At 51.3% G+C, this 27186-nt stretch overlaps 2 protein-coding genes across 3 annotated transcripts in view; one reads left to right on the top strand and one right to left on the bottom strand.

Annotated features, from left to right (window-relative positions):
- The window catches only part of ERI3 (ERI1 exoribonuclease family member 3), a 128233-nt gene extending 122178 nt beyond the window's left edge, over positions 1-6055 (top strand). Inside the window, exon 8 of the mRNA XM_032696627.1 lies at positions 5958-6055. Coding sequence (XP_032552518.1) covers positions 5958-6040 — 83 coding nt within the window. The 3' untranslated portion in view covers positions 6041-6055. The remainder of the gene's footprint in view (positions 1-5957) is intronic.
- A 4974-nt stretch (positions 6056-11029) lies between these two features.
- DMAP1 (DNA methyltransferase 1 associated protein 1) overlaps positions 11030-27186 on the bottom strand; it is a 30697-nt gene continuing 14540 nt past the window's right edge. The window contains exons 9-11 of one of the 2 annotated variants that reach the window (XM_032696811.1): positions 16515-16587; positions 14392-14675; positions 11030-13525 (exon numbers count right to left, since the gene is read on the bottom strand). In XM_032696811.1, coding sequence (XP_032552702.1) covers positions 13469-13525; positions 14392-14675; positions 16515-16587 — 414 coding nt within the window. In that variant the 3' untranslated portion in view covers positions 11030-13468. Of the gene's footprint in view, positions 14676-16514; positions 16588-27186 lie in introns of both variants that reach the window. The other variant, XM_032696810.1, reaches the window with a different exon arrangement.

The raw sequence follows: 27186 nt of genomic DNA, 5'->3' as shown, positions 1-27186 counted from the left end.
CAGGACAGTGCAGGGGCTGAAGGACAAGCTGAGGCCTCTGAGCGCGCTGTGCCACCCTCGGCCCCAGCACTGTCGATGCCCTTCAGGCTCGTAGGCTCCGGGAGCTGTTGGGAATGTTGTAAGAGAGGTCAGCCCCTGCTGCCCATTCCTTCCAACAGGGATCCCTCAGATCTCAGGGTTCCCACACACAGTATCGCCTGTGCCAGGCCATCCAGCAGCCTGTGAGGCTGGAGGGTGTCTCAGCAGATGGGTGTCTTGCAGTGTAGAGTCCCCAGCCACTCTACTCTGCCCTGGGAGGGGGCCAGCATGGTGGGTGCACGATGGGAAGAATGGCCCCGGTGTGGAGGACGGGAGGAAGTGTCCTGTCATCCACAGGGTGACAGTGGCCAGCACAGGTGGGAGGAAGCAGGTGCCCAGGGCAGCAGGTTCACCACCCCTTTGCTGCACTTGTCACCTCCATACAGACCTGAGAACTGTCAGAGACAGGCCCTCCCCGCTTCAGTGTCCCTGCTGGGATACAGTGGATTTGGAGGTCTCATTGACCCCGGTGTGTAGGGGTGGGACAGGCATCCCATCCCCCCTGAGACACATACAGCAACAGGTTGATGGAGGGTGAGTATGAATTGTGTCCAACCCCTTTTCAGAGCCCATGTGGGCGCTCTGTGGTGGGGCAGGCAGGGAGGCACTGGGATGAAGTCAATATAAAACTAATTTTCTTTTCTTCATGAAGAAATGAGGTGTGTGGCAGTAACGTAATTGCAGATAATGAGGTAAGTTATTCTTAATATTCTGCACGTCGCTGTCAGCTCCACCTAATATACCTGCCGGCTGTGCGGGGCACGCAGAGCCCCTCGCCCCACACGCAGGATTATGAGGCCATTAATTTGGGAGCAGCTCAGCAGGACCATCCCCAGTGTCCCTGTGGATCCCTGTGAGCTGGGAGCTCTGGGCTCTGACACATACTTGTCACCACTATGTCTGGCATCCTGGTGGGGATAGATTTAGATCAGACACAACTCCCTCCTGGCTCCAGTATGGGGCAGGGTGAGGAGCTGCAAAAGCCTGGCTCTGCATGCTGGGAAGATGCTGTCACTTCTTGTCCCTGATGGCTGTCCTCTGCTGGGGACATTCCTGCTCACGGGGAGCAGCACATCCCACTGTGGGGACACGACACCCAGCACTCCCTTTCGTGATTGCTGGGGACAGCAGCAGCAGTGCTGGGCTGCGGGGGGTCCGTACGGCTCCTGCTGGTCACAAGGCCAGCTGCTGTCACCCGGGGTCGGCAGCGGGGAGGCGAAGGGCGGCGGTGGCCTGGTAGCCCTGCTTCCGCTTTGCAGGGAGCTGTTATACAAAGGCAGCGGTGATATTATTCATTAACAGTAATCTGCCATTAGAACATTGACAAATGGCCCCTCGGCGCCTGAGCATCAGTTCTTGTACAGCCCATAAAGCATGGGGACAGTTTAAATATGGACCTGCTCAGCTTGGGCCGGGGGTGATCCGTCTTCCCGGCCACAGCACAGGTGCAGTGGGGCTGCCACCAAATGAGCCCATTTGGGGGGGCCCTGCAGTCCCCCAATCACCCTCAGCCTGCTGGGGCAGCTGCCAGGATGGAAAAGCTCCCTCCTTGCACCGTGAGCGTCTCGGCCCAGCGCACGGCGGTTGTGGCAGTGCTCAGTCCCCTGAGCCTCCATGGTGGAGGTGTCTGGGTGATTTGGTCCCATGGGAGAGGTGGGAGAAATACCAGAAGGTTGCCATGCATGGGGCAGCAGCCCCTACCCTTCCTCCCAGTGCCTGGAGTGGGTGTGGAGAGGATGCTCTCCCCGGAGTGAGCATCACTGCTCCTGGCAGTTCAATCTCGCAGCACAGACTCTTGCGGAAGGAATCCTTGAGCTCATCCTGGGTTCACGGGAGCCCTGCTATGAAGTGGCTCGAGGGAGGGCACTTGCCAGGCAAGCAGCCCAGCAGCACAGGCTGAGGCATTTCTGCCTCTATCCCGGCAGAGGAATGTGATAGGAATGTCTGCCCCCTCCAAGGACGAGGGCAGCCAGCGATGCTGAACTGCAGCAAACTTCAGCCCTAACTAAGAGAGCATCCCACTGCCCCATGCACATGCACGTGCTGCTGTCCTTGTCTGTCACTGCAGCAAGAGTTTGACAAGCTGTGGAGAGGGCCGGTACATGGGTTTTGTGGCAGTGTGATGTTGCAGAGGTTTAAAACCTGGTGGGCTAAGCCAGCCAGGACAGGGAGAGGCTGAGGGGTCGCGTCACCCCACGCTACACTGGCAGCTGGGCCAAAGGAGGGTCCCAGAGGTAGCCAGGGCCCAGCACCTGAGGGCAAACTCGGCCCCAGCTATCCTGGGACATGGGACGATGCTTGGAAGTGGCACAGCAAGGTGAGGGGCAGGGAGGCAGGGCAGAGCTATCACTCCGTTTACAGGAGGCAGGATAACCCCCTGCTGACCCCTTTCACACACACCGCACAACACCCCTAAATCAATTGCATCTTATTATTACAATATCAATATACAATATTCCTACAATAACACCATTGATTTTCCACTCAGAGGCTGCACCTAAGTCTGTTTTAAAGAGGAGGGAGTTAATAGTGCCCTCATTAAAAATCTATAGATTACCCCCCACCCCAAAAAAAGAAAAAGCAGTTTATATTCATTAGGGCTATTGAATATAAAGTAATATGTTTGTGTAGGACATTGGAGTAATGTGATAATCCGTCCGCATATCAGGGAGAAATCCACTTAGCAACCCTGTCAGCTTGACAAGAAAAATGTGCCCATAAAGTCGGGAATACATTGAGGGAGCGAGTGGGAGGAGAGCGGGGACGCGTGTGCACGCGCAAGCCTCTGCAGCACCCACAGAGCTGCGCCGGCCGGCAGATGGGACCACCTTCACCCCAGCCCCCTGCTCAGGCCTGGGACACAGGGGGTCACCCCTGTGGCCCCTGGAGATGTCTGGGACTGGGGTGTGCCAGGTGTGCCGGGATGGGGATCACGAGGGGGTTCTGCACCCTGCCAGCCTCTGCGGCCCCAGGCAGGGTCACCCAGTTGGGACAGGGCTGGTGGGTGCCAGTCTGGGTGCTGGGGCAATGGTGCCACAGCCACGTGTCCCCTGGGGAGAGCTGGGCTGGGGAGGGTGGCCACAGGGTGGGCAGGGCTGCCTGTGCCCTCCCGCCTGCCTCGGACTCCACTCATCCCCCACCCGGTGGTCACCTTTGCGATGGATTAAGCACTGAAAAGCAGCAGAGCAATCCCGTTTGTGCTCTCTTAGGCTGTCAATTGCCATTTTTGTAATAGAAATTCCTTTCACAAGGTAACGACGGCCAGATTTAGAGGATTTCATATTGCTAATAATTCCCCAAACAGCCATCTGACTGTGTTGTTTTAAAAGCCGCTTAGTTTTTTGCTTTGGAGTTTATGAAAATCTCCCACTCTAATATCCCGAGAGCCAGCCTATAATTGTGTTATTAAATCAATCGGAGCGGATTACATTGTAAAATCAATAGATGGCTGTAATTGCATATTAGAAAGTTGTTCTGCTGTTGTTGATTTTTTTTTACATGGATAATTATAATAAGCGTGTTTACCTTAGCACTGATTTGGAAGGAGTCTCACTAAATGACTTATGACGAGCTTGGCGCACCCGCTGCCAGGGGCCATGGCATGGTTTGGGATGGTGAGGACGGTGCTGCTGGCACAGCCGTGTGGCTGGCACTGACCCCACAGGGTCCCACTGGCACCCAGTGCCAGAGCACACTGGGGCTTCAGGGAGGCAGCTGATGGGGTTCAGGAAGCAGCCAGCAGTCCCAGAGGGTCTCCCCAGGGACCAGCTCAGAAGTCCCAGGAGGTGCTGTGGGGTCTTGCTGCCAGTCTGGTGGCTCCCCAGGTCTCTGTGCAGCTCCCCCTCCAGCAATATGGAGCAATAGTCAAGCCCCAGCGGTCCACTCCAGCTTGGGGTGATGCTGCACGCAGGGAGGTGGGCAGTGGGATGTCTGGGCCTGTGCTTTCACATCCAAACTGCTCACTTGCCACACACCTCCCACAGCTCCCAGGCCAGGATTTACTTTTCTGTTATGTTTTGGGGGCTACCAGGTGAGGGCTGGCTGGGTGGGACAGTTGCCCTCCCCCTGCCTCGGTTTCCCCAGCTTTTAAGCCACTGTTACCCTGTTAGGTCCCGCTGGCAGCTGGCTCCAAGGGGTTCAGCTGTCTGGGGGGCGAGATGGATGGAGCAGAGGGTCCTAAGGACAGTGAGGGGCTCCCTTGAGCAGGAACAAGTGACAGCAGTGGGAGCTGGTGCTGTGACTTGGCCGGGCAGGACACCTGTCACCTCCAGGGCCCTTCTGCAGCCACAGGTGCCACTTTGGGCAGCAGAGAGGACAAAGGCACAGAGAGACAGGCTCATCCCTGCCCCTGTGCCAATCAGTGGGCTGAGGGCCCCCCTTCTTCACTGGGCTGTCCTCATGCCAGTTCCTCTCCCCTGCCTGGCACACCAGCAAGGGAAAAAGGAGTGCCATGAGAGGGGCCGAGGGGACACTTGGGAGGCACGTGGCTCTGATGGGGACATTACTTATTCCACTGCCAACCATCAGCCAGGACAGTCCCCGGCAGCTCAGGGTAGCCTCTCGGGGAGCTGTGCATGGGGAAGGCCCCTGCACCTCCAAGTGACACTGGGGGACAGGTGATGGCCTTTCCGGTATGTCACTGGGTGCAGCGGGGCAGGGCAGCACTGCTGGTCCATCAGGGAGTGTCCAGGAGGCCGGGCAGCCCTGTCCCTGCAGGCAGGCTCCTGGCAGCAGGGCAGAGCTGCCCGGCTGCAGGGGGCCCTCAATCCAGCACACGGCACTGTCAGCAGGCAGCCTGCTGTCTCCTAGACAGTGAAATATGGCCACAATTAGCCCGGATACAGTTCAATTATGATAAACAGCGTTTGCACCCTTTAAGCCGTGATTAAAAGGCCTCCTCCCGTTGATAGAGAGACCTAATTTCACATTATTATTGCTGTAGCTTGATTATAAAGCACTCCCTGGATTTACAGTTGGGAGATGGATGTGGAGGCTTCTTTATCATTTACACATCAGTAATGATGCAGCCTTTCCTCCACCACAACATCCATCCAGCAGTGGCGGGGAGAGGGGGGCCTTGCCTGTGCCCCCCCTTGCTGGGGCACCCTCTCCCTGTGTCAGCCGGGCCCCGCTGCCACACGCAAGTGGGCAAAGTCACCCTTACGGTAACAGCTTGATAAATGGGCGGGCGGTAATGAAATGGAGACATCAAGGCGTGGGGCGAGGAAGAAAGAGTGGTAATCGGAACGAGTGGAGCTGTCCCGAAACGGAGGGGAGCGGGAAGAAGGATCGCCTCTGCGCCGTGTGCTGTCAAGGGAGAAATTACACATTTACTCTTGCTTTTTCTTAAGGAGACGGCCCTCATAGATCAAAACATGGATTTACAAGCCAATTTTCAACATGAAATATAGACACTAGGAATCAATTTAAGCCCGGCTTCTATTTTAGCAAACGGTGCCTGAGTTTAGTCCCAGGTAAATAACACCAGCCAGAGCCTTCCCCCTTCCCGGCTTGGTGCTTTGCCACGGCCTGACACTGGGAGTGCCTGTGCCTTGCTTGTCCCGACCACCTGCCACTTGTCACCCTGTGGTCAGTGGGCACGGGACCCAGCACCAAGGGCTGGGTCTGGTGGGAACAGGGATGACTCTGACCTCCAGGTCCTGGACATGGATCCATCTCAGGATGGGTTGTATCGGGATGCAGGTGGCCAGTGCTGGTGAGTTGGAGACTTAGCAGTCACCCCACATCACTGCAAGGTCCTTGGGTCAGAGTACCTGGACTGGGGGGGACACGGCCCCAGCGTGGGATTCAGGGATTGATCAAACAACTCCTGCTTGGATTGTGTCTCTAACCCAGTATCTGTTGTGCTCTCTCTGCAGATGACTGTAAGAACATCGCCAACATCATGAAGACACTGGCCCATAGAGGCTTCATCTTCAAGCAGACCTCCAAACCCTTTTGATCCCCAAGGCAAGCCAGGCAAGGGCTGCATGCGCCCGGCGCCGGCGAGGCGGGGAGGACGGGCTCCAGCATTAAAAAAAAAACGGCAACCGAGGCCAGAGGAACCGACACAAAAAAAATCTCAATTTCAGCTGTTAACTCCAGTAGAGGTTGTATATATGGGAAGGCAAATCTGTGTAGACCTGATGTGACTCCCTCTCTGGGCTGCTCCGGACATTATGCCATGCTAGCGGACAGCCGCGTAGGGCGCTTGCACCACATTTTAGACTCGTAGTTTGTTCTTTTTCTTTGGCTCCTGATTTCCGTCCCTCCCTCCATATCCCACCCCGTCCTCCCTCTCCCGCCCCGTAGCCAGAGCATCCCCCATCTCCACCCCGGCATGGGCCGTACCCACCTTTCCTTCTTCTTTCTCTTCTCTGGTTTTATGTTTTCAGGCCTCGATGGCTGCTGCAGCAAGGCCGGTGTGTGCCTGCACTCGGGCAGCGCTCACGGAGGCTCAGCGTGTCGAGACGGCCCCTCGCCCTCTCCGCCAGCCCCCCCGCCTCTCCCCTGAGCGCCTTTTCCCCTTTTTGAGTCAACACTAACCCCTCTCTGACTCCTGTATGTGACAAACGCGATCCGTCTCTTTATGTTCAAGGTGAAGTGCCTGTATTCTCCGCTGCAGAGCCCCTGGCAGCCCCACCGCGGGCTGCGGGGCCCCAGAGGGCTCCCTTCAGTGGGGCGGGGGCCCGGCGGGCGGGCGGGCGGGCGGCAGGAGGGAGGTGACAGTGTCCGCGTGGAGCCCCGTCCAGTCCCCGTTCCGTCTGCTCGTGCCTCTTGCGGGGCTGGGTGGGATGCCCAGCCCTGCCCCGTCCCCGCCCATCCGTTCCAGCTCCATCGGGGACAGGCGCCCAGCACCGCGTCCGTTGCCGGCGGTGGACGTGCCCGCGCGCGCTGGCCCCGGCCCGGGGCACCCGAGCGGGGCAGCTGCAAATCCGCAAATCCGCAAATCGCCCCCGGCCCCGAGCGCGCTCCCCCGCGACCTCCCTCGGTTCCCGAGCTGAGGCTCGGCCCCCCACGTGCCCACGTGCTGTGCCCCTCACAGGTCCCTGCGGACGCTCAGCAGCAGCTGGCTTGTTGCCTGAGAGAGTTGCCGAGCACATCCCCTCCGGCTGGGTGGGCTCCCGGCCGGCGCGGTTGGGGGGCAGCCATGGGGCGGGCTGAGGGCGCACGTCCCCTCGGAGTCACCCAGCCCCGGGGCCCTGCTGAATGGAGCCCTCGTCCGGGCGCTGACCTGCAGGGAGGCTGCAGCCCCGGGCCCGTGCGTGCATGGCCTGGAGCGAAGCCGGTGACGGCAGCCAGAAGGGCAATACAGGCACTGAACTTGGCGGTACATGACTGCATGGTGTGTGGTGTTCCAGTTAAACCAACCGATAATGCAACCCCAGCATTTTCATTGTCTAGTTATTCCAATCCTTGCTGTAAATGTGCCACATGAATAAAGTTTGGGGGTAAAGGAGCCCGGGCTGTGCCCATGCACGTGTGAGTTTGTGGGGGGGGCAGAGGCAGGGGTGTGCTGCCTGGGTAGGTGGGAGCAGGGTGCTCCTTGGGGTATGGCACGTCCATGCTCCCCGGAAAGGCAAGGTCTTGGACTATGAAAGGGCGGTCGAGGTTCCCTGCTGGGAACACTGCCCTGCTCTCCAGCATGGGCACTGTGGGTGGGCAGCGACCCCACCACCACCTCAGCTTTACTAGTGCCCCAAGGCAGCTCTGCCCTGAGGCTGCCACCAGCCTGTCACAGCTGGGCTGTACCCAGGGTGCACACCTGGTGCAGCGTGACAGCCGCTACCATGTCCCACTGGCATCTGTCCTGCCACCCTGCAGCCTGGCAAACCGTTCCCACACAGCCACTGCTGCACTTGGAGCATCTCAGCTACAGGCTGGGGCCAGCGTAGCTCTGCCCTGGGCACTGGGGCACCCACTCTGCCCCAGCCAGCAGAGCCAGCACAAGTGCAGCACCAGGGAGTGCCAGAGCCACACCCAGTTGGGCAAGAACTGCCACCGTTTCCAGGTGCCCAAGAGACCTGCCCGGAACCAGGGTGCCACTGGGTAATAGGGTCACAGGTATCCAGCTGGCACCAAGTGGGCAGCTCCCAGAGGGAAGGGGCAGCCACTTGTTCCATGCAAAGGTCACAGGGGCTGTACCAGCTCCCTCTGCAGCCCCGATCAGCTTTATTGACCCATTTTCGATGGAGTCGTCTAATTAGTTTTTTATGAAAACTAAGAACTTGGCCTTTGCCCTTTACTCCTGCAGGCAAGAATGTGACTCAGAGGACATTGTCACGGTGGATCGATGGCCAGTCACACTTGAAAGGCAGGTGGAGGGGACACAGGGTGGGCAGGTGGGCAGTAGCCCAGAGTGGGGCACGCAGCCAGGGCTGCCTGTGCCAGGGCTCCCAGCGCGATGCCTCAGCCCCTCCAAAGCTCTGCAAAACATGAGGTGCAGTGACCAGGGGTGCCTCTCACCACAGGGAAACCTTGGGCAAGGCAGCAGGAGGAGGAACTGTCCTGACAGTGGGGGGGCAACAGGAATGTTTCCAGCAGGGGCATCCCCTCACCCAAGCAAGGTGTAGGTGCCAGGCACGCAACAGCTGCCAGAGGTGAGCAGCTGCACAGGGGCTGGGCACGTGGGATGCTGGACAGAGCTCCCCAGCCCGGTGTGGGCAGTGCAGCAGCAGCCTGGAGCAGCACTTGGCAGCCCCAAAGTTGCTGCAGCAACCCCAGCTGTCACCTGGTGACTGAGGTGGATGGGCTCAGGGACAGCCACCGGCAGACAGGGCTCCCAGTAGGGTCAGCAGTGCCCAGCCTGCCTGAGGTGGAGGTGAGACAGTTCCATGCACGCTCACCAGGGTTAAGGATGGTTCTGCTCTAGTACAAGTGATGGGCTCTGTATTTACAGAGCACGTAAAAAAAAAAGTCATAAACCACAGCCTGCACTGGTGGCCACAGGGCAGCCGTGGGTGGCCTTGGGCAGAGCCCTGCACAGCCCTGTGGCCACCCTCGAGCACCTGCTGCAGGTGCCCAGAGGTCACACCACTCTGAGGGCAGATGGGGTTGGGACCATGGCACTGGGCAAGGGATGGCTCCCATTTTTCTCTGGAGCACTGCAGTGTTTGCCCCAGCAAGGTCCCCGTCCTGCCCCACGGCTGCAGGCAGCCAGCTGTCCCCAGTGGCTCTGGGACAGCTGGCACTGCCCCTGCACACAGTTCCACACCTCCTCCTCACCCTGCACAAGGGGCTCATGGCTTCTTCACCTTTTTGACAGAGGAGGAGCTGGAGGCCAACTCCCTTCACTTTCTCTGCTCCAAGAGGGAGACAGGAAACGAAAGAAAAACCAGGGTCAGCAGGTGGGAGTGCCCAGGTCGTGCAAACACACCCACCTGTCCCAGAGCCAACTCCAGGACTCCAGCAGCACTCTGGGCAGAGCCCAATGGACAACACTGCCTGGGTAAGGGAGAGCCAGGTCCTTGCACGACCGGAGGGGCAGAGCTAATCCAGCAGTGACAAGGGGCTGGGATGGCACCCTCATGGGGGTGTCACCTCCCTGACATGGACAGGGTTTTGGGATGGTCAGGAGAAAGGGGTTGAGCTCTGCAACAACTCAGTGGCCCCAGGAGCCCTGACCAAGCAACCTGGCATGCACAAAGCCCTAAGGATCAGGGCCTTGAGAGAGGGGCAGAACAGCTCTGTGCTATGACCAGCTGTGCCAGGGATGCTCAGCATGGGACAGGGCACAGCCTGGAAACCCTCCTCTGCCATCCAGACCTGCTGTGATGTGGCCCAGGAGCAGAGGAGGCGGTTGTCAGAGAACCACAGCTCCTCAAAAAAACTCACCACTTTTCTGGGCAGTGTGCAATGATACGCCCGAGTGCAGCTGCTGAGCTCTGCGGAGCCTCCCCTTCAGAGTTTTCAGGGCTGAACCTGACGTAGGAAAGCCAGGGCCATTTGCACCAAACGAGATGGCACCCTGGGCATGGTTCCCTGGGCACAGTTCCCTGGGCACGTCACTACACTGCGGTGAGACTGTGCCAGGCACTGCACAGCTCTGGCCATGACCACGGCAGGGTCAGCACCCAAAGCTGGGCTCTGCCTGGGGGTGCCCCAGGTGTGGCAGAAGCACCAGGTACCCCATGCCTGGGGATACAAGGTGCCAAGGCCCTGGGGCACCCACGGCACAGCACGACACCGAGCTCGCTTGGCACAAAGCACCGCAGGCAGCGGCAGAGGCCGGCACTGCACCAGCACAGTGACTCTGGTCAGGACCCCAACATGCCCAGCCCTGCAGCCATCCTCAGTCCCCAAAGCCTGCAGAGCCTCTGGCCCGACCGGCAAACACACAGGGATGGACAAGCACCGACCCGCTCTCTGGAAGGAGCCGGGCCTGCCCATCCCTGCTCCTCCATCTCTGCCAGTCCCGCACGCGTCTGCTCCCGGCGGCAGCGCACGTCGTGGGAGGCCCCGTTGCCTCCCCCGGCGGGAAGCAGCCCCCAGTTCCCGCCGGGCAGACGGCAAACAGAGCATGGAATTTGCACGGCTAAAAGTTAAATACAACACACACACGGATTTCGTCAGAGGCCCTGGCACCGCTGCCTTCGCGGGATCCGATTAACAGGGAAATAAAAGGGCCAGAGAACCCACACAGCAGAGTGAGCAGATGCCCTATAAAAATCAAATACAGGGTAATCAAGGGGACCGAAAGGTACATTTAAAAAAACAAAAACCCACCCTGGAAACAAAGGAGCTGGGCTTTGTGGCTTTCCTGGGAGGGCTGCGGAATTAATGGGGAAGAGCACATGTGTTTGATAATCTTTATATGGCAAAAGACCCATCTTTCAAATATGTCACAAATTCATATTAATCACCTTCCTATTGCCTTCCGTGGCACAGCTATTCCAGTTGCCTCGGGCAAAATTGGGAACTGTCTGGTTAAAAAAAATGTTTTACATTATAATTTACAAGAGCTTACAAGTCTAGTTTCTTTTAATGGAAAGAACGATTAAAAAAAAGAGAGGAATATATATACACCCTGGTATATATACACTATATATATTAAAATATATATATATAAAAGACAGATATTGTAACTCCATCTGGAAAGAGAGAACGTTTGATCTTAACAATGTAACTTCTAGCTTTCAAACAGGCTCAGAAAACAAGAAGTCAGCAGGAGTTCAGATAAAGGAAGCTTAAAAGTCAAATAATTCTGACTCTGAACCCGAGACTTCTTAGACTCAAGGTCCTTTCCTTTACCCATTAATGGGCTGACTTGTGAGCTCAGGAACAAAGTGCTGCAATGTGAGGATTTCTGAGAGTCACTCATTACAGATCACTGAGTGGAGTCTGAGTTGCGGAAATCAAAGGATCCAATCTGGAGTAACTGGCTGAACTTCTGCTTGGAACTAATTTGTTCCGAGTTCGGCTCACCTTTCACCTCCCGAAGGCCCCGAGTAAAGTCCCTACCGGGGTCAGCCTCAAACAGCACTGGGGGGATCCCAGCTCCGCTTTAATGGTCAGCAATGGGCACCGCAGCCCCTGGGAGAGGGTGGACAGGCAGCCAGAGCAGGGGAGAAGTGGTGGACACAGTGGGGCAGGACAGTGCTGGGCTTCCCGCTGCCCCACGGGCTCTCACTGCAGAGACAAGCAGATGCCTCTGCCAAGCTGGGCTAACACACCCTGCTCACATGTCCCCCATCCCCACTGCTGGCCAAGGCGGGTGGTGGCAGACAGTTGTTGACACAACAGTACCTCAGAAGAGCTTGGTGTGCCTTTGCCCATCCATTCCAATTCCTGGAAATGAATCCAGGCATGTCAGGAAGGGCTCAGGAGTCAGGAGTCCGTCCTATTCCCAGCTTTGCCACTCACTCCCTTCAACATCTGGAGCAAGATACTTCTCTCCAGGGAAACAAACCTGGCTTCAGGGGAGCAGCTGGTTTAGAGGCTGAACTAATCCACGCTTAATCCAACATGTAGAGTGCCGTGGACAGGCAGCGCTAGACAGCACAGAGGGATTCTCCAACTCAGAGGAATTTGAAGCGGGGAGATTAAATGATTCCCCCAAAGGCCCCGGCAGCTCAGTGGCAAAGCACAGGTTTGAACTTGGGAGCTCAAGGCTGGCGTGGCAGGGTTAAACCTCTCAGTCGCCTCCACAAGGGGCAGGGCAGGTGTCGGCTGCAGGAGGCAAGGGAGGGAATTGCCACCACAGAGCACGGCAGTGCTTGCCCTCCAGAGCTGCTTGTTCCTACCCCCACAGCGCTGCCCCTGCAGGTGCCCCGGGGCAGGGGCAAAGCGCTGTGCTCGCAGGGGCTGCTCCCCCAGCGCCGTGTCCCGGCCCCGCTGCCTCCCGCACTGTCCCCACTGCACCAGGGCCTGGGACACCTCGGGGCAATCGCTGTGCGGGGTGGGGACATGTGCACGCACCCCACCAGTCAAACAGCCAGCGACTGCCCCAGCCACCCCCCTTCTCAGCCCTGACCCAGCCCACCGACCTTCCAGAGGCCAATTTTCAGCCATGATGCTGCATGAGAGGCACCAGAATGGCTCCTGCCGGCTTTGGGCATGGCAGGGACCATCACCAGGACATGACCTCCACTCAGCTCAGCCTATCCTTGGAAAAGCCAGCTGTGGGCTGCAGGCTGTTGATCTCTCCCACCACCACACTGCCCAACAACCGCAGGAAAGGTTCAGGGCAAGAACAGTGACAGGTCCTGCCTGACCCTCCAAAGATATCTGAGCCAGGCAGAACACGGTACAGCAGTCCCATTCTCCTCCTCTCCAAAACATCTCTCCAGCTGGGATGTAATTTCTGCCCCCCCCTCAAAAGGTAGCAAAAAATGGTCACAGTGTGAATGTGCTTGACCTTTTGTCTTGGACTAATCTAATTGTGTCGTCTTTGTGTAATCAGCCGGTAAAGGTCAGTGCTGTATTTAACATGGGGGCCCTTTAGGTACTGAATTTGCCTTGCAGTGAATTAACTTGATTATATTTCTTTCAAATATGTCAGAGACCAGGTCAGTTTAACCCTCTCTGTGCTGCCTGGGCCCACCCCTTTGTTTCCAATTCCAGGAGGTGGCACTGGGGAACAACGTGGTTAGAAACACATGCGTGGGCTCCCTCGTCCTGCAGCCATGGCCGCCACCACCACCACCACCTCTTCCACCTTCCCAACAAGCCAAGTCCCAAGGGAGAGCAAGTGTGCTGTAAATCAGCCCGAAAAGTTTGCAAACCAGGACACTCCAGACCACAGGGAGAGAGGGAGGGAGGGGTGAGATTCCAGATTGAATGCAGTAGGGAAAAAAAAAAATAATTCAGAAGACTCCTTTACAAACATGAACCTGTCTCAGTGGAACTCTTCCTTACGACTCCATATTGTCACAATCAAATAGGACATTACTCAAGTCCAGGTTAACGAGTCGCCTCTGCCGTTGACAGATAAGGTGTTCTCAATATCCTGCAATACATTATACATTTTAGAAAGTAAGGGTCTGTGCCGCTACCAGGGGCAGTGTGTCTGAGGCGTCGGGGATGCCACGGTGTGGAGATGGGCAGCTTTCATCAGGCAGTTCAGCTCAGCTGTGCCAGGGGACTGCACAGAGGGGAAAGCAGCCTCAGCTGATCCCCAGGCATACCCTTGGCCCTGAGGCAGTGGTGAGGGGCTGGGCAGCCTGCCCTCCTGGAGGCAGGGAGGAGAGGCCAGTGATTCACATCCTGCAGAGGTACATGCACAGGACGTTGCCACAGGGCTCGCACTCAAAGAACCCCTAGGTCTGGCTTTTCTTTCTTGGCACTGGAAGTAGGGTATAAAAACACCCCTTCGCTCTTCAAACACCTCTCTCCTTCCCAAGCCTCCTGCTCCAGGCAAGGCTACTGCTTGACCCCAGAGTCTCGGGCAGGTCATGGCTCATCACCTCAAGACTGCTTTCCCCACTCGCTTCCCTCTGCTGAGCAACCCTTACGGGACTGTGTCTAGACGGAAAATGCCTCAGGCCTGCAGCTGTACTGTTGCTGCCCTAGAGCAAGCTCTCATCACCCAAAGCCTCGCTGCTTTGGTCCACGGTGGCACCCACGTCAAGCCATCTGCCTGCATGCAGGATGTAGAAAGCCCTGCTGACCCCACCTGTAGCACCAAGAACACTGTCCAGCACAGGAGACAATCCCAGAGAGCAGCACTGGGACTTGGGGGGGAACAGGCGTGTTCTGCTCCCTTGGACGCGCATGCCTGGAGGGAGAGCAGGGCAGCATCCCCAGCGCTCGTCAGGGCATCTGCGTCGGAGACCTGAGTGCTCCCTGTTCTGCCCCCCCAACCTTCCTTCTCACCGAGTTGGGGGTCAGTGGTGCTCCTACTACATCAATGATCTGGTCCTTGGTATCTCCCTTGCCCTCCTCGATGCCAAGCCCTGTCTGGCCATCTGGATGGGCACCTTCCACGCTGAGGGGGCCAATGCTCCCAGCTTTGGCCAGGGCCTCGTAGCGGTGCCGTAACATCTGCAGCTCATACTCGCAGTTGGCAAAGGCTTGTTTCAGCTCGTAGAGCAGCACCAGGTCGCTCCGCAGCTCGTTGAACATCTGCACGATCTCCTCTGTGGGCATAGGGTTGAGATCTAGGGAGAAAAAGGGGTTCTGTTAAACACCCAGACCTACAACCTTACAATGGAAAATCCCTAGAAAGGTCCTGGCTGCCCTTTCACTCCCACAAAATATATGCCAGGAGCTTCACTCCCATCATATGCATCAGTAGCCATCCCTAAGGGCTGCAGACCTGAATTTTCAGGCTGTCCTTTGGTTCTGGCCAAGGACTAAGGGTGAACCTGCAAGTCCTGGATTCAGCAAGTGAAGGATGATGGAAGATACAGATAAGACCAGATGACTGAACCTTGCTACTCACTAGGTTACATGAAGGGAGCTCTGTCTTACAGAGATACTGTGTCCACACTGCTACAGACGATAGAAGAGCTCCTGCTGTTCCCTACACCTTTACCAAAAAAGGGTGGACAGGCTGATCTTCCCTGCCTCTCTTGTCCTCCTCCCAGGGTAGGACTAAGGCAGAGAACTGCTCTACTGCTCTGTTACAGACCTGTTTGTAGCAGGGACTGGCAGATCACCACCCCACGCCTTGCATTCTGCTGCACCCCACCATGCACACACACAGAGCCAGGAAGAGCTGCAAGTTCTGGAGAAGAAAAGGATGAAGCTCTGCACGATTGCCCTGACATATTTCAATGGCCCCTGTCTGCAGGGCTGCCCACATGACCCTTTCCTGCCAGCAATGTGTTCACCCTCACAAAGCCCAGGTGTGGTTCTGCACTCAAAGACACAGCAGGGCTGGAGCACCAGGAAGCCCTCAAGATATGTGTGTTCTGTAAGGCAGGAGTGGGGAATCAGGAACCCCTCCTTATCCTCATGGAAAGTGAGCTCTCAGAAGCACTCACATCCTTCCCCAAGGCTTCCCTCAACAGTAACTCCCTTAGTTTTACAGCAGAAAAGGGAAACCGTCCTGGCTGAGCCACTTTGACCAGCCACAGGAGGCCTTCAGAACTGCACACAGTCTCCTAAACAACACACAGAGCCATAAACCAGTCGACCCAAAAAACTAACAAGACTTAACAGAAGCCAGTGCTGGGAGCAAGCTCAGTAATCTCTTGTAAATCACTAATAAGGCTTTTATTTTTCTTCTCTTTTTCTTTTTTTTTAAATCCCCCCAGCCACAGCGAGGGGGGGGGACAGGGAAGGGATCATCAGGTGTCTAATCAAGAGGGACTGAATGCTGGGACCTGTAACACCTGAAAACTGTACCCACTGCACGGAGAGCAGCCACTGGCCATGGGCTGCACTTCTTCCCCTCTAGCAACGAGCAGGTATTGTATGTGTTAAGTGAACCCTTCTCTCTGCTGCTAAGACACTCGAGTTCAAGAGTGAGGGATGTGTGTTTACTCGCCTTTCAGCAGAGATGCTCCAGATTTTCACACAGCATGCAACCTATAAAGGGGGGATGAACAGTCCCAGATGCATTTTGGACTTGCCACCGTGAGCAGTAAATTAAGAGGAAATGAACCTTAAAAGTGAGATAGGGCAGCCCTGAACAATGCATGTGCCATGGTCACTAACACACTTAGAAGTACCTCTCCTGGCAAGGCTGAGATTTGCCTTCCTAATACTGTGCTGCCTCTCTTGATGGTTAAAAAGGCCCAAACAAGAGAGAAACAAAGGCTCTTTTAAAAGATTTTTCTACTGGGAGGAAAAGAAAAAAACCCTGTGCATCTTGTTCTGGCTTTTACCCTCTCTCTTTTTTTTTTTTTTTAAACACATAAAATATTTTAAAAACCATTCACATACTGTTATTCAAGAAACTGGCTGTATTACTAGGGGAAAAAATAGCCCATCTTGAGAACAAAGGCTAGCTCTGTGTGTCTCTTTCTCTCTCGTGTGCCCCCTTTACTCACCTACTCCGAGTTCCATCAGCATCTGCTCCAGGGCTTTAATCTTCTTCTGTCCCACCGAGCTTGGCAGTTTCATCTGGAACACAAAGGTAACAGAGCCACACAGCTCAGAGATAGCCCTCACTCACAGCCGTCTAGTTCAAAAGGCAAGAGAGCTTTTCTTTTTATAGTGCAGGGGGAACAAAAAAAGAAAGGGAGAGAAAGGAAAATCAAGTGGTAAGAGAGGGAGACAGGGGCTGAAAGTTTTCAGACTAGGTCCGAGGGCAGGTATTGAAAAGCCCGGTCGTGAGGGCTTTTATTTTCTCTCTCGTGTGTGTGCAAGACACGCTGTTTTACAGTTTCCATGTGTCACTGAATTAACAACAAAAGTTCTTCTTGGCTTCAAACCCTCTCCTGCGGTGCCCAGCCCATCAAAGGGCTCATTTACACAGCAGCTAATGTGCAATGCTGCCCTACTTTATTCGCTTTAGCCGGCCTGATTAGACTCATGCGCTAACAGACTCACTTCTCCTTTTACCTGCTGAGCCCCAGACCTGTGGGATTCATTTACAGAGCAGGCTTTGTAACAAAGGGGAGAGACAGAGAGAGCACAGTTACTTGACTGGCGGAAGTGTGCACACACATTTACATCGGAGCTAAGGGGCTAGGTGAGAGAGGAAGCATCAGATGTGAGCTATGAAAGAGATTCGGAGCTGGTCAGGAGAGGAAGAATGCATACACTTAGCAGGGTCCTTCCTCTGCATTCATTTGGGCTCTAGCAGGAGTGCTAGCTGCTCAGACCAAGCATTTATTAGATTACCAGCAGCACAAATGCAGCTGGCACAATATGGCAGAGAAAGCAGGTTTCTAAGCCCTGCAGATATATCCAAGAAAAAATGAAAGCATTCAGCTACGTTAGCAGACACCCCATGAAAGAAATGATTCTCAATGTCACATTGCCAAACATGTTACTGCATCCAGGCATAGGCTGCCCCTCCACATCCACCCCTGGGTGCCCATCACCAACCCAAGCTGCCCAGCAGGGCATTGAATAGCCAGGAGGCAAGAGCATCCTGCAGCCTTCCTGTACTCCACTTACTGATCAGTGGCCCAAACCTTGGCCAAACCAACCCAACACAGCTGGGAATGACCTGAAGAAAGAGACATTCTTCACTCCACCCTAAAACTGGCCTCTCAGGTGAGCTTACTGGGGGATCCTGTGGTCACCTTACTTAAGTCACATGCTGAAGTCGCCAAAAACAGACAGCCCAATGCCAGTTTCCCAGATTAGACCCATCATTTCCAGTGTTCCCTGCCCCACACAAAAATGACAACAAGAGGCACCAATTGGAACTTCTTAATTTGGGGGACACGAAGAGTTAACAGAGTCCATTGAAGAGCTCTGGACACACAATACTTGTGTGATTATCACAGCCCTGAGAGTCTGTCTTCACCCCTGCCCCAACACCAGCATCATGGTCTTTCTAGCCAAAGGCAGGATTCCCTTCTGTTTAACGCCAGCTGGCAGAAGCCCGCGGGACACCAACCCAGCTTCAGGAACAAAGGACAAGAAATAGGAAAAGTTCATCCTTGGCTAGGCTAGGTGGACAGACAGGAGGTCTTGGTTTGTTGGTTAGAGGAAGAGCACAAGCTTTTCTCCTGGGAGGCCTCCATTAGCTCAAGGAACTACTGGCAACAGAAACAATTAACCTGGCAAAGCCTTCAGCTGTGATGGTTTTGCACATCTGGCTCATGTCCCACAGGAGTCTGGTCAATGAATACTGAGCCAAAGTGTTCACTGACACTCCTGAAGATTAGAGGATGGAGCAGGGAGAAGCAGGACAAATTAATTTAACTTCAAAGAAAGGAACACTAGAGATGCTCAGGAGGAGTGGGGCTGGGAGTTTAGTTTAAAAACACATCAATTAAGCTTCCTTTTAATTCAGGAAGGAGGATCTGGCCTGCAAACAGGAAGGCTTCATTGGTTTCTCAAAGCAAGAGTATATTTTAATTTTACCATCATTAAGAAAATGTTATGATTTATGTGGCTGCTGTCGGCCTAATATCTTTAGAATTTAGCTGGCTAAGCCAATTCATCTCTAAGACTGATGAAGGCTGATTGCTCTCTATGCAAAATGTATTAAAACTAAATGAGCAGTCTATTACTCAAACGCTGCTGATAATCTGTTAGCCAGGGTCCGTTAGCTGGGTTGCCTTGTTGCAAGAGAAGCCTTCATGCCCTGCACAGCTCTGATAAGCCCAAGCTTACTTCAGAAAGCCCTTCTGTGTTTTGGTCTTTTAAGCAGATGTCCAGAGAAGCACCAGAGTGCTGGAAGTGGTGCTCACTTGCCCTCATTCCCAAAGAACGAGGCAATCCGCCAGGACCACAAGTCCCAGCCAGTGGCCCAGAGAACAGCTCTCTGGCTTGAGATGTGGGCACTGGGACATGTGGTTTCTGTGGGCCATATCTCTGCATTAACAGAAATGCCACTCTGGGCAATATTCTTGCTTACACCACAGCTCCTGGCATTTTCTTGGTGTTGTCACGGATCGAATCCTCTGCAGGGGCTGAGGAAAATTATGTTCCTCGGAGAATTCCAGTGAGCAACCACAGCTTCCGAGGTGAATGGCATTTGCCCTTTTCTTTCCTTCCTCATAGTAGACTATTATTGTTATTTATTATCTTTAAAGTCCCCATATAATAATAATACCTGGGAAACAGATTGCTCCCGTCAGAAAACTGATTAGCCGGGGTTTTTGAGGTTACTATATTTTGGATGCTCTTCTCCTTTGACAGCCTCTCCCTACAGTCCTCTTTGCAACACCAGCCTGTGCTTATAATTACACAAACGCAGCTTTTGATTTAAGGACTGTAATCCTTTGTCCCTGCTATAAACAACCTGCATTAAACACATGAACTGCATGTACCAAGAGAAAAATAAATAAAGAGCTACTGAAAACTGTGTGAGTCAACACCACAAAGCCACAGTACCAGAGCCTACCTGTGCAGAGAGGAGCCTGGGATAAGCAGAATCTACTGGCGTGCACTTGGCCTGGGAGGCACGGAATGCACCGGTTCTGACCTGCTCTGCTCTCCCCTGAGGGAGGAGGACATGGCTTGGGAGTTGGGCCATGCAGCTTAAATAGACCCAGAACCCACCACACAGAGACCAGGGGTGGGCCCTGAGCAATTCCATTTCTCTAGAGGGTCTCACCACGGAGTACCCTTGAGGTCTTGCATGATACAGGGTTTTTATTTAATGTTTGAGGCATTCTGCCAACAAAACCTTGCTAATTCACACTAATGACTAGGAGACCTACTGCAAATTAATTGCTAATTGGCAAAATTCATTAAATGAACAAACAGCATAAGGAATAACTGAAGATATAGCCTCCCCAAACAGACTCAGTTCATTTATTTTTGTGTGCCATTCAGTTTTCATGATTTATGCTAATATTTTTAAGCACAGTTGTAAATGTATTTGAATCTATTTTAGTAGAGTAATGAAGTCTAAGTAGCAACAGAGCTGGCAACACAGTCCCCTGGTATGTCTTACAGCATCACCACCTGGCAAGTAGAGACTGTCATGGGGATCTGCAGTAGGAATGGAAGAGGTCTGCAGGATCTACAGACACACTCAGCCAGGTCCCTCAAGCGATTACATCTGTGTGGCCATCTTAAATGTCCTGCTCTCAATTAATCACTTTCTTCATAAATGCTCCTTTTCTGGTGCTTACAACTGCCCAGCCCCCCCATCAAAATCCTCTTTTGTGCTGAAACCTTTTGTTTGGTGTATCACCAAAATACAAGTTTTTTAAAATTAATCAGTGGTTATTTGAATATTTCACACCCCCTCCCCAAGCTGCACTTCATTTTAATTCAATTTTGAGATAAACTTTTCCTTAAAAATCAACCTTCCCTAACCCTAAACAATATGACTGTCCTAAAACTGATAATCCTAAAATCTCCACACATCTGACCTGTGCCTGTACAGCTGTAAACCTGGGGTTTTATGCACCAGCACCAGTATTGTTCAGCATTATAATACAGCTCACTGACATTGAAAACCACCTTCTTGGTGGATTTCAGCAGTAAAAAAAAAAACAACTTTCTCATTAGGCACTTTCTTCATAGGTATCTTTAGAGCACTGAATTGTTTAGTGGGTTTCCAGGAAGAAGTGCTAAAGTTTCAGATGAATAACGTTTTTTTGCATTTTCTGCCTGAAGGTCAAACTTTCCTGGGCTGCACAGCTCTACTCTGCGGGAGCAGAGAGCCTCCGCTCCTGCACAGCTTAAAGACTCAAGGAAGGAAAAGAACCATATTAAGCACTTTAGTCTTAGCACTCTGGAATTTAAAAAAGCCCAACAGAGAAATTCAATTTCGGATGCGAACGTGCACGTTTCAGAAACTCTGAGGTGCTTCACTGCTCGGAACTCAGGTGCTGCGGCGGAAGGTGGACGGGCACGTGCAATGGGTATCTGCAAAAGTCAGAAAAGTGTGGAACTGCACAGGTATTCTCTGCCTCAAAGAACATACATGCTTCCCTCTGCCCCAGCTTACGGCTATGGACTCTGTCTTATGTCTGTGCCTGCTGATCTGTCACACCAAGATTTTGGACAGGTAAAAATAAGGATTAATACCACTATGCCATCTCTACTACACTACGTAAGACATTAAACACACAGCCATCTCTTTGGGGTGGCACATGACCACCAACTTGCTCCATCAGTGAGGCTTAATGCTAAATAAACCAATCTTTTAAAAAGAAAACATTACTATAATAACTTATGTAAATGGTTATTTCAGGGGTTTTTTGGACTGAAGTTAAACACACTTCACAAATTCCCAAATCAACTGTGCAAAAATATAAATTCTGTACTTGAATTGTCCTGGTAAACTAAACCAGTTTTACAGAAATACACTTAGTGAAAGCTTTGTCAAGGTGAGGGAGGCCAACAGATTCCAGAGAAGCACAGCACATGTAGGCATATGGCAAAGTAGCAGTTCACTGATCCTATAAACATTAATGCCTCGTTATTCATCTGTAGCACTGATTCAAGAGGTAAAGCTAAGAGAGACTTCCTAAAGGAACCAAAGGTCCTGGAGCATCAATGTCACAGCACAATGGGTTTTCACCAGTGCAGGCAAGAAGGTATTCAAGGTTTTTATACTCTCCCACCCTTTCTCCCCTAGGAAGGGGGGGTACAGATAGCTTTGACACTGCACAGGTGGCCTAAAATTAGAATTACTTGGAATCCACACAATGATGGCTGAAAATCTGGAAAGCACCAGCTTTCTCCCAGTTTGACACACAGTTTGTGACAAGAAACAAGACAACTGAGAAAACAAGAAGAATTCACACCTTGCCAGGACTGCCTGCCATTTAGAAGGTGGTCATCTTCCTGCAAGCAAAGCATTATCTACCACTTACAAATCCTGAGATTCCCTGCCCTCAAATACCTTTTGCTTTAAAAATAGCACAAGCCTGTAAAATAAATGCAAAAGGACTACAGAAAGTGTTTGTGTAAGGAAAAATAAGAAAATACATGGTGCAGAAGAAAGAGCTGCACAGGACGTTTTCTACTGGGGGCTATTTGATGCTAAAAACGCATTACCAGAACGACACTACAGAACTTTGCTTTAAGCAGATCTGCAGGTTCCCCCTGCAGTCCTACCCTGCCTCTCACTACAGGCATGGAGACCAAGCTGAGACCTGTAGAGGTGGCTGCAGAAAACGTGACTGGCTGCAGCCCCTAAGCTGCATCTGACTGAAACAATTCCAGAGCACAGAAGTGTGTGCTGTGATCGCAGGGAGGGCCCTAAGACAGCCCACAGGAGGGGAAACTCCAAGGATACTCTCCCATATTATAAGAACCTTTCGTGAACTTCCAGATCAGACACGAGAAACTGTAGCAAAACATGCATCTAGTCTTGACATTGCTTTTCTCTTAAATAATTTAAGTGAATCTACACTCACACAAATGCAAACAACCACTGTGACTAATCACAGTCTGATCATTATATTGGTTACCCTAATGAAAAAAAAAGTGATATATATGGAGCTCTGCACAAGTTACATACAATAAAATTAGCTAATGAATGGTACTCAGGATTGTGTCACTACAGGCACACAAAGGTAGTAAAAGCCTCTCAAATTGGGCCAGGACTGACAAACAAAGGCCTCGTGCTGCATGGGCACTGTTTGGTACTGGATGATTCAACAGAAGCAGCAACACAGTGTGTCCATTCCAGAACTACAGCTTATTTTAAAGACCCCATTCCCGTACCCAGAGTGCTCTCTTTACACCTGACAACCTACTAAGGCTTTGGTCCAGATGCTCTCTCACTCCAATAACCTCCATGAAAAAGGTAAAGGATGCATTTTCTTTCAGCAAGTTAACATTAGGTGCCTTTCATTAGGCACCTAATAAACACTAGTTTAGCTAAGAACAAGAATGGAGGGAGAGAAGTGCTGAATTCACCTTCTGTAGTTCATTCAAGATTTTGTATCCTTTGCTGTTCCCTTTAAAAATAAATGCACCAATATTTTCGCTCTATTTCATTCTCTACAGGCAGGAGTTTGATTAGGAAATGCACCAGCACTCTCTTGGCCCTAATTAAAGGGCATATAATACAGCAAATAGATGGCAATACCACAACATGAATTCGATCCAGCCTGCATCATTTGTTCATAACTTTTATTCACAGAAATGAGAATACTACTTCCCTTCCACACTTCTGTCAGGCTCCCCATGGAAATTACTCTTGCCCACTCTCTCGTAGAGTGCAAAACATACAACTCTGCTAATGAAAAATTGCTAACAGAAGCAACAAGCACATCTCAGCTAACTAATCCATGGGATGTCCAGACCTGGAAACATAAACTTTCCTAACTAATAAGGGTGTGCTGATCTCCATCAGATTGATGTCAGGATGCCTTGGAGTGCAATCAATACAAAACAAATAAATAATTAATTGCTCCAAGTAATTAGATTTATCAAATCCAAATAAAAATAACTGATATTTTATGGAACTGCTTCCAAAGCTGAACCTCTGAAGGGACAGCATTGATCACAGGAGGACAGACAGATGTTTCCCATGTTCACAGCCGATGAGGTCTGGGTTTGCATTAATGACAGGGAAGGAACAGAGCCAAGAGTCTCCGCTGCAGAGTAGACAGGCAGCGTGCTTGGCCATTTAATTACAGGTCAGATCAAATACAGAGAATAAACATGTCTAAACACATACACACAACCCCATCTTCCTCTAGAAATATCATTCACCTTGGAGGTGCAGTAAGTACTTAGTTCTCACTCTGACAAAATAAAAAAAAATTTAAAAAATTAAAAAAAAAAAAAGGAAAAACTCACACACGCTTTTCCCCCACAACCACAGTAAATTCTTATTCATTAATCAGTGCTAAAAAAAGTGCTCAGCAGGCTACTAAATATTTAAAAACTGTTGAGTGTGAATATTTGAATCAATGGATACTAAAGCTCTGCTTGTAATTTTCCTTCCTCTACTTCTTTCTTAATTTGTTCAACTGGCAAATTGTCTACAAGATCCCAGTTAGCATATGGAGCCAGGCTGCTGGCTGGAAGCCTCTTCTGAGGGGAGGAGGCCAACTTTGAATGACTAAGCTGGAACATCCCTCAGTCCTTTCTGCAGACTGAGAACTCTACAAACTCCTTTTCATCATGGAGTTTTGTCTTGTTTCCAGATGAGACATCACTCAATCAATTCTCTTCCAGTTCCTTTGTTTCCAAACCCATGACAACAGAGCAAGGACACAGATGTATCCCTCAACACGCAGGAGTTGGGACAAACATGCACCCCTTTCCATGCATCACCTTCCTTCTTAAAAGCACTGCTGCAAAAATTCAACGGCAGTACCAAAATCATAAGTTAAAATTCACAGATAGGGTCAAGAGAGAAGAATAACTCAAAACAAGTGCAGGGATGTTAGGTATGCCAAAGTCAAGCACTTTAAACACGATGAAGTCAAAGACAAAGGTTAAACTTAAAAGAAAGCTGAACATGACATGCTACAGAAACACTGTGGTGAAACCAAAACAAACTCAGTTCTGCCCTACAGAAGCAACATGATGCCCAGATCACAAATGTGTGGTTACTGTTGGTTTGTCTGGGTCCTGGAAAAGATTCAAGTTCAACTGCTCCCATTTTCCTTTCCTTCAGGCAGATCCTCAGCAAAGGACTCCTTCCTCATAGCTCCCTGCTTTCCTTTAATCTCTTCCTCACCTTTCCCTGTTCAAATTCCCTACCACCTTTTATGTCCTCTGGCTCTTTGGCTGTCTGCCCTCCCAGCTGAGCAGGCCTGGCATAACAGGACATTTTCCAGAAGCAATGTTTAGGATTAATAACACATTTCTGATCTTATTTTCATAACACGGTTTTACTAACAGCAAAGGGAAAGGAACTCTTGAAAGGCTTGCCCCCTTCCAAAACATCTGCTGCTGCCTCCTGTTCTCAGTGGCACCAAAGCAATACACTGCCTTGAATTAAGAGGAAGCTTTTCATAATGCCCAGTTTCCCATTGCCTTAGAGAAACTTGCAGCCTGTGCTGTCAGGAGGCAGAGGGGAAATCCCATGCAGAGCAAGGGCACGGGGGCTGTGGCCTTCTTTGCCTGTGGCCACAGTCCCATGGAGAACAATGGGAGACTGAAGCCACTCTGATAGAAGGCAGCTTGTCAAACTCACTGCAGAAGATTACTCTTCAGCGTCTGCTGAAGGAGAAACTTTCAGTTATGAAGAATAATGGCTGTAAGTGACCATTAATCCTAAGGGGGAAAAAAACAGTCTTCAAATTCAGCCTGTCCATAAGATTTTGTAAGCTGTAACGACAGGGGGAATTTGAAAAGCCAGGGCTATTGTCATAAAAACTACTGGGAACAAATTAAGTTGAATACCGATTCCTAACTTTTTCTTCAAGGACTCATTTCTATAAATTAATTTTAACTCAAGATTTCAGACTAATTGTAAATCCTCAGGAAAAAAAAAAATCTCTAATCAAAGAGTAAGTGCTATTATCCTGGGGATGATATGGTACATTTTTCACACATGACAGAGGTTGAGCCCTGATCTCAGTACAAAATCCAACTTCGCCTAACCAGGAAAGTGTAAAGCACAGTAGCAAAGTACAAAATAAAGGAGGACAATAGAAGCCTTTAAAAGGTGGGGAACTCTTTAGGTCCTCAGGCAAAAGAACTTACTGCAGGATATCACAAGCTTTTTGACATCATTTTCCAATGTGCTAAGGGCAAACCATCTTACGCTGCACGTTGCCAGAGTACAAGTTTCCAGCAATTCATCCCAATTCCTCACTTAGTCCCAGTCAGCTCCCACCCTGATCAATTCCACACCACTGGAGTGCAGAGGGTCTGCCACAGAAATCCCACAAGTAAAATCATTTGGATTAGCATGGATTGTCAACTCTGCACCATTTAGCACTTCAGCACCTCTTACCAGTTCAAAAGGCCCGTACTGACCTCACGTAATTAATTCTCCCCATCATGCATCTGTGAAGCAAGTGAGTCTAATAGCTCCCATTTTAGAAAGTGAAGACTTGGATAAGGAAGCCAGGTGACTGGCTAAAAGACACAAATGAATTCATTCTGTTGGGTGGGTTTCATATTTTCAAACAACAAAGGGTTGTTTTTTCACCTAGATCAGTGATTTACCATCTTCTTTAATTCACAAACCACCGGTACTTCTAATAACAGCATTTATCTCCTTAAAAATTTCAAGCAGAGCACAAGAAGTTGCTCTAGGTCATTCCAGGAGCTTGGATACCGCAGGCTAAAAGTCACTGAATCAGACTGTCATGCCTCAGCTTATCACTGCATTTTGTGAGCATTAAAGGGAACAGATAAAAGCATGTAGCACCCATTTTCATGAAGGCTGGGATTCGAATTGCCTGTTTGGCACACAAAAAGGCTGCTGGCTTTGCCAGATGGTTCCATCACTGATAGGTTATTGCTCAGCTTCTCTTCCAGAGGCGGTAAAAAAAATAGAAAAGATTAACCACCACTTATTAGTTTTCAAAATCCAAATCAATCTCCATAAATTACTCTATTTATCTTAGTGCCGGAGAACACATCTGCCACGTCTCCATAAATCTCAACACATGCACTGCAGTCTTGCTTGTCTCTTGACTGTGATTTCCTCCAGGCTGTAGCCCCTCACTCAAACAGGTAGCCTGCACATGGTGGCACTTGTACACTCCAGGGGCTCCTCAGCAATGACCTTGCTGAGGCATCCTGCCTCTAACATGCACGTGCACCTCTATGTCAAAGTAGCATGATCCCAAACACATTTCTAGTAACAGCCCCAAGCTGTTCCCAGCAAGATCTGAAACTATTCTGACAACAAAAGAACATTCCATAAAAACAGTCTTTTAAATTACTACGCCAAGTGAGGGTGCCAGGCAAGGAACCTACTTATCCAGCTTTGCTATAGTAAAGCAACTAGAAATTAGCACTTGTACTGGGCACACAGGATTTCTCTGTCAAAACCCCTCTGAAAACGTTCAGTCAGCCAAGCAGGTTTAACTTGCTCAATATCCCAAAACCTGTGGCTAAGAGGCAGGTGTCAAGTCTTTTCTCAGGAATAGCTCTGCAGCACAATAAACAGAGGGGTTTTTCCAAAAAATATTTTTTAAGGTAATGGAAACAGAA

The sequence above is a fragment of the Chiroxiphia lanceolata genome, chromosome 9, assembly GCF_009829145.1.
Source record: "Chiroxiphia lanceolata isolate bChiLan1 chromosome 9, bChiLan1.pri, whole genome shotgun sequence".
Classification (NCBI taxonomy): domain Eukaryota; kingdom Metazoa; phylum Chordata; class Aves; order Passeriformes; family Pipridae; genus Chiroxiphia; species Chiroxiphia lanceolata.
The sequence above is the reverse complement of the archived record's forward strand: the minus strand, read 5'-3'. Positions and strand labels throughout refer to the sequence as shown.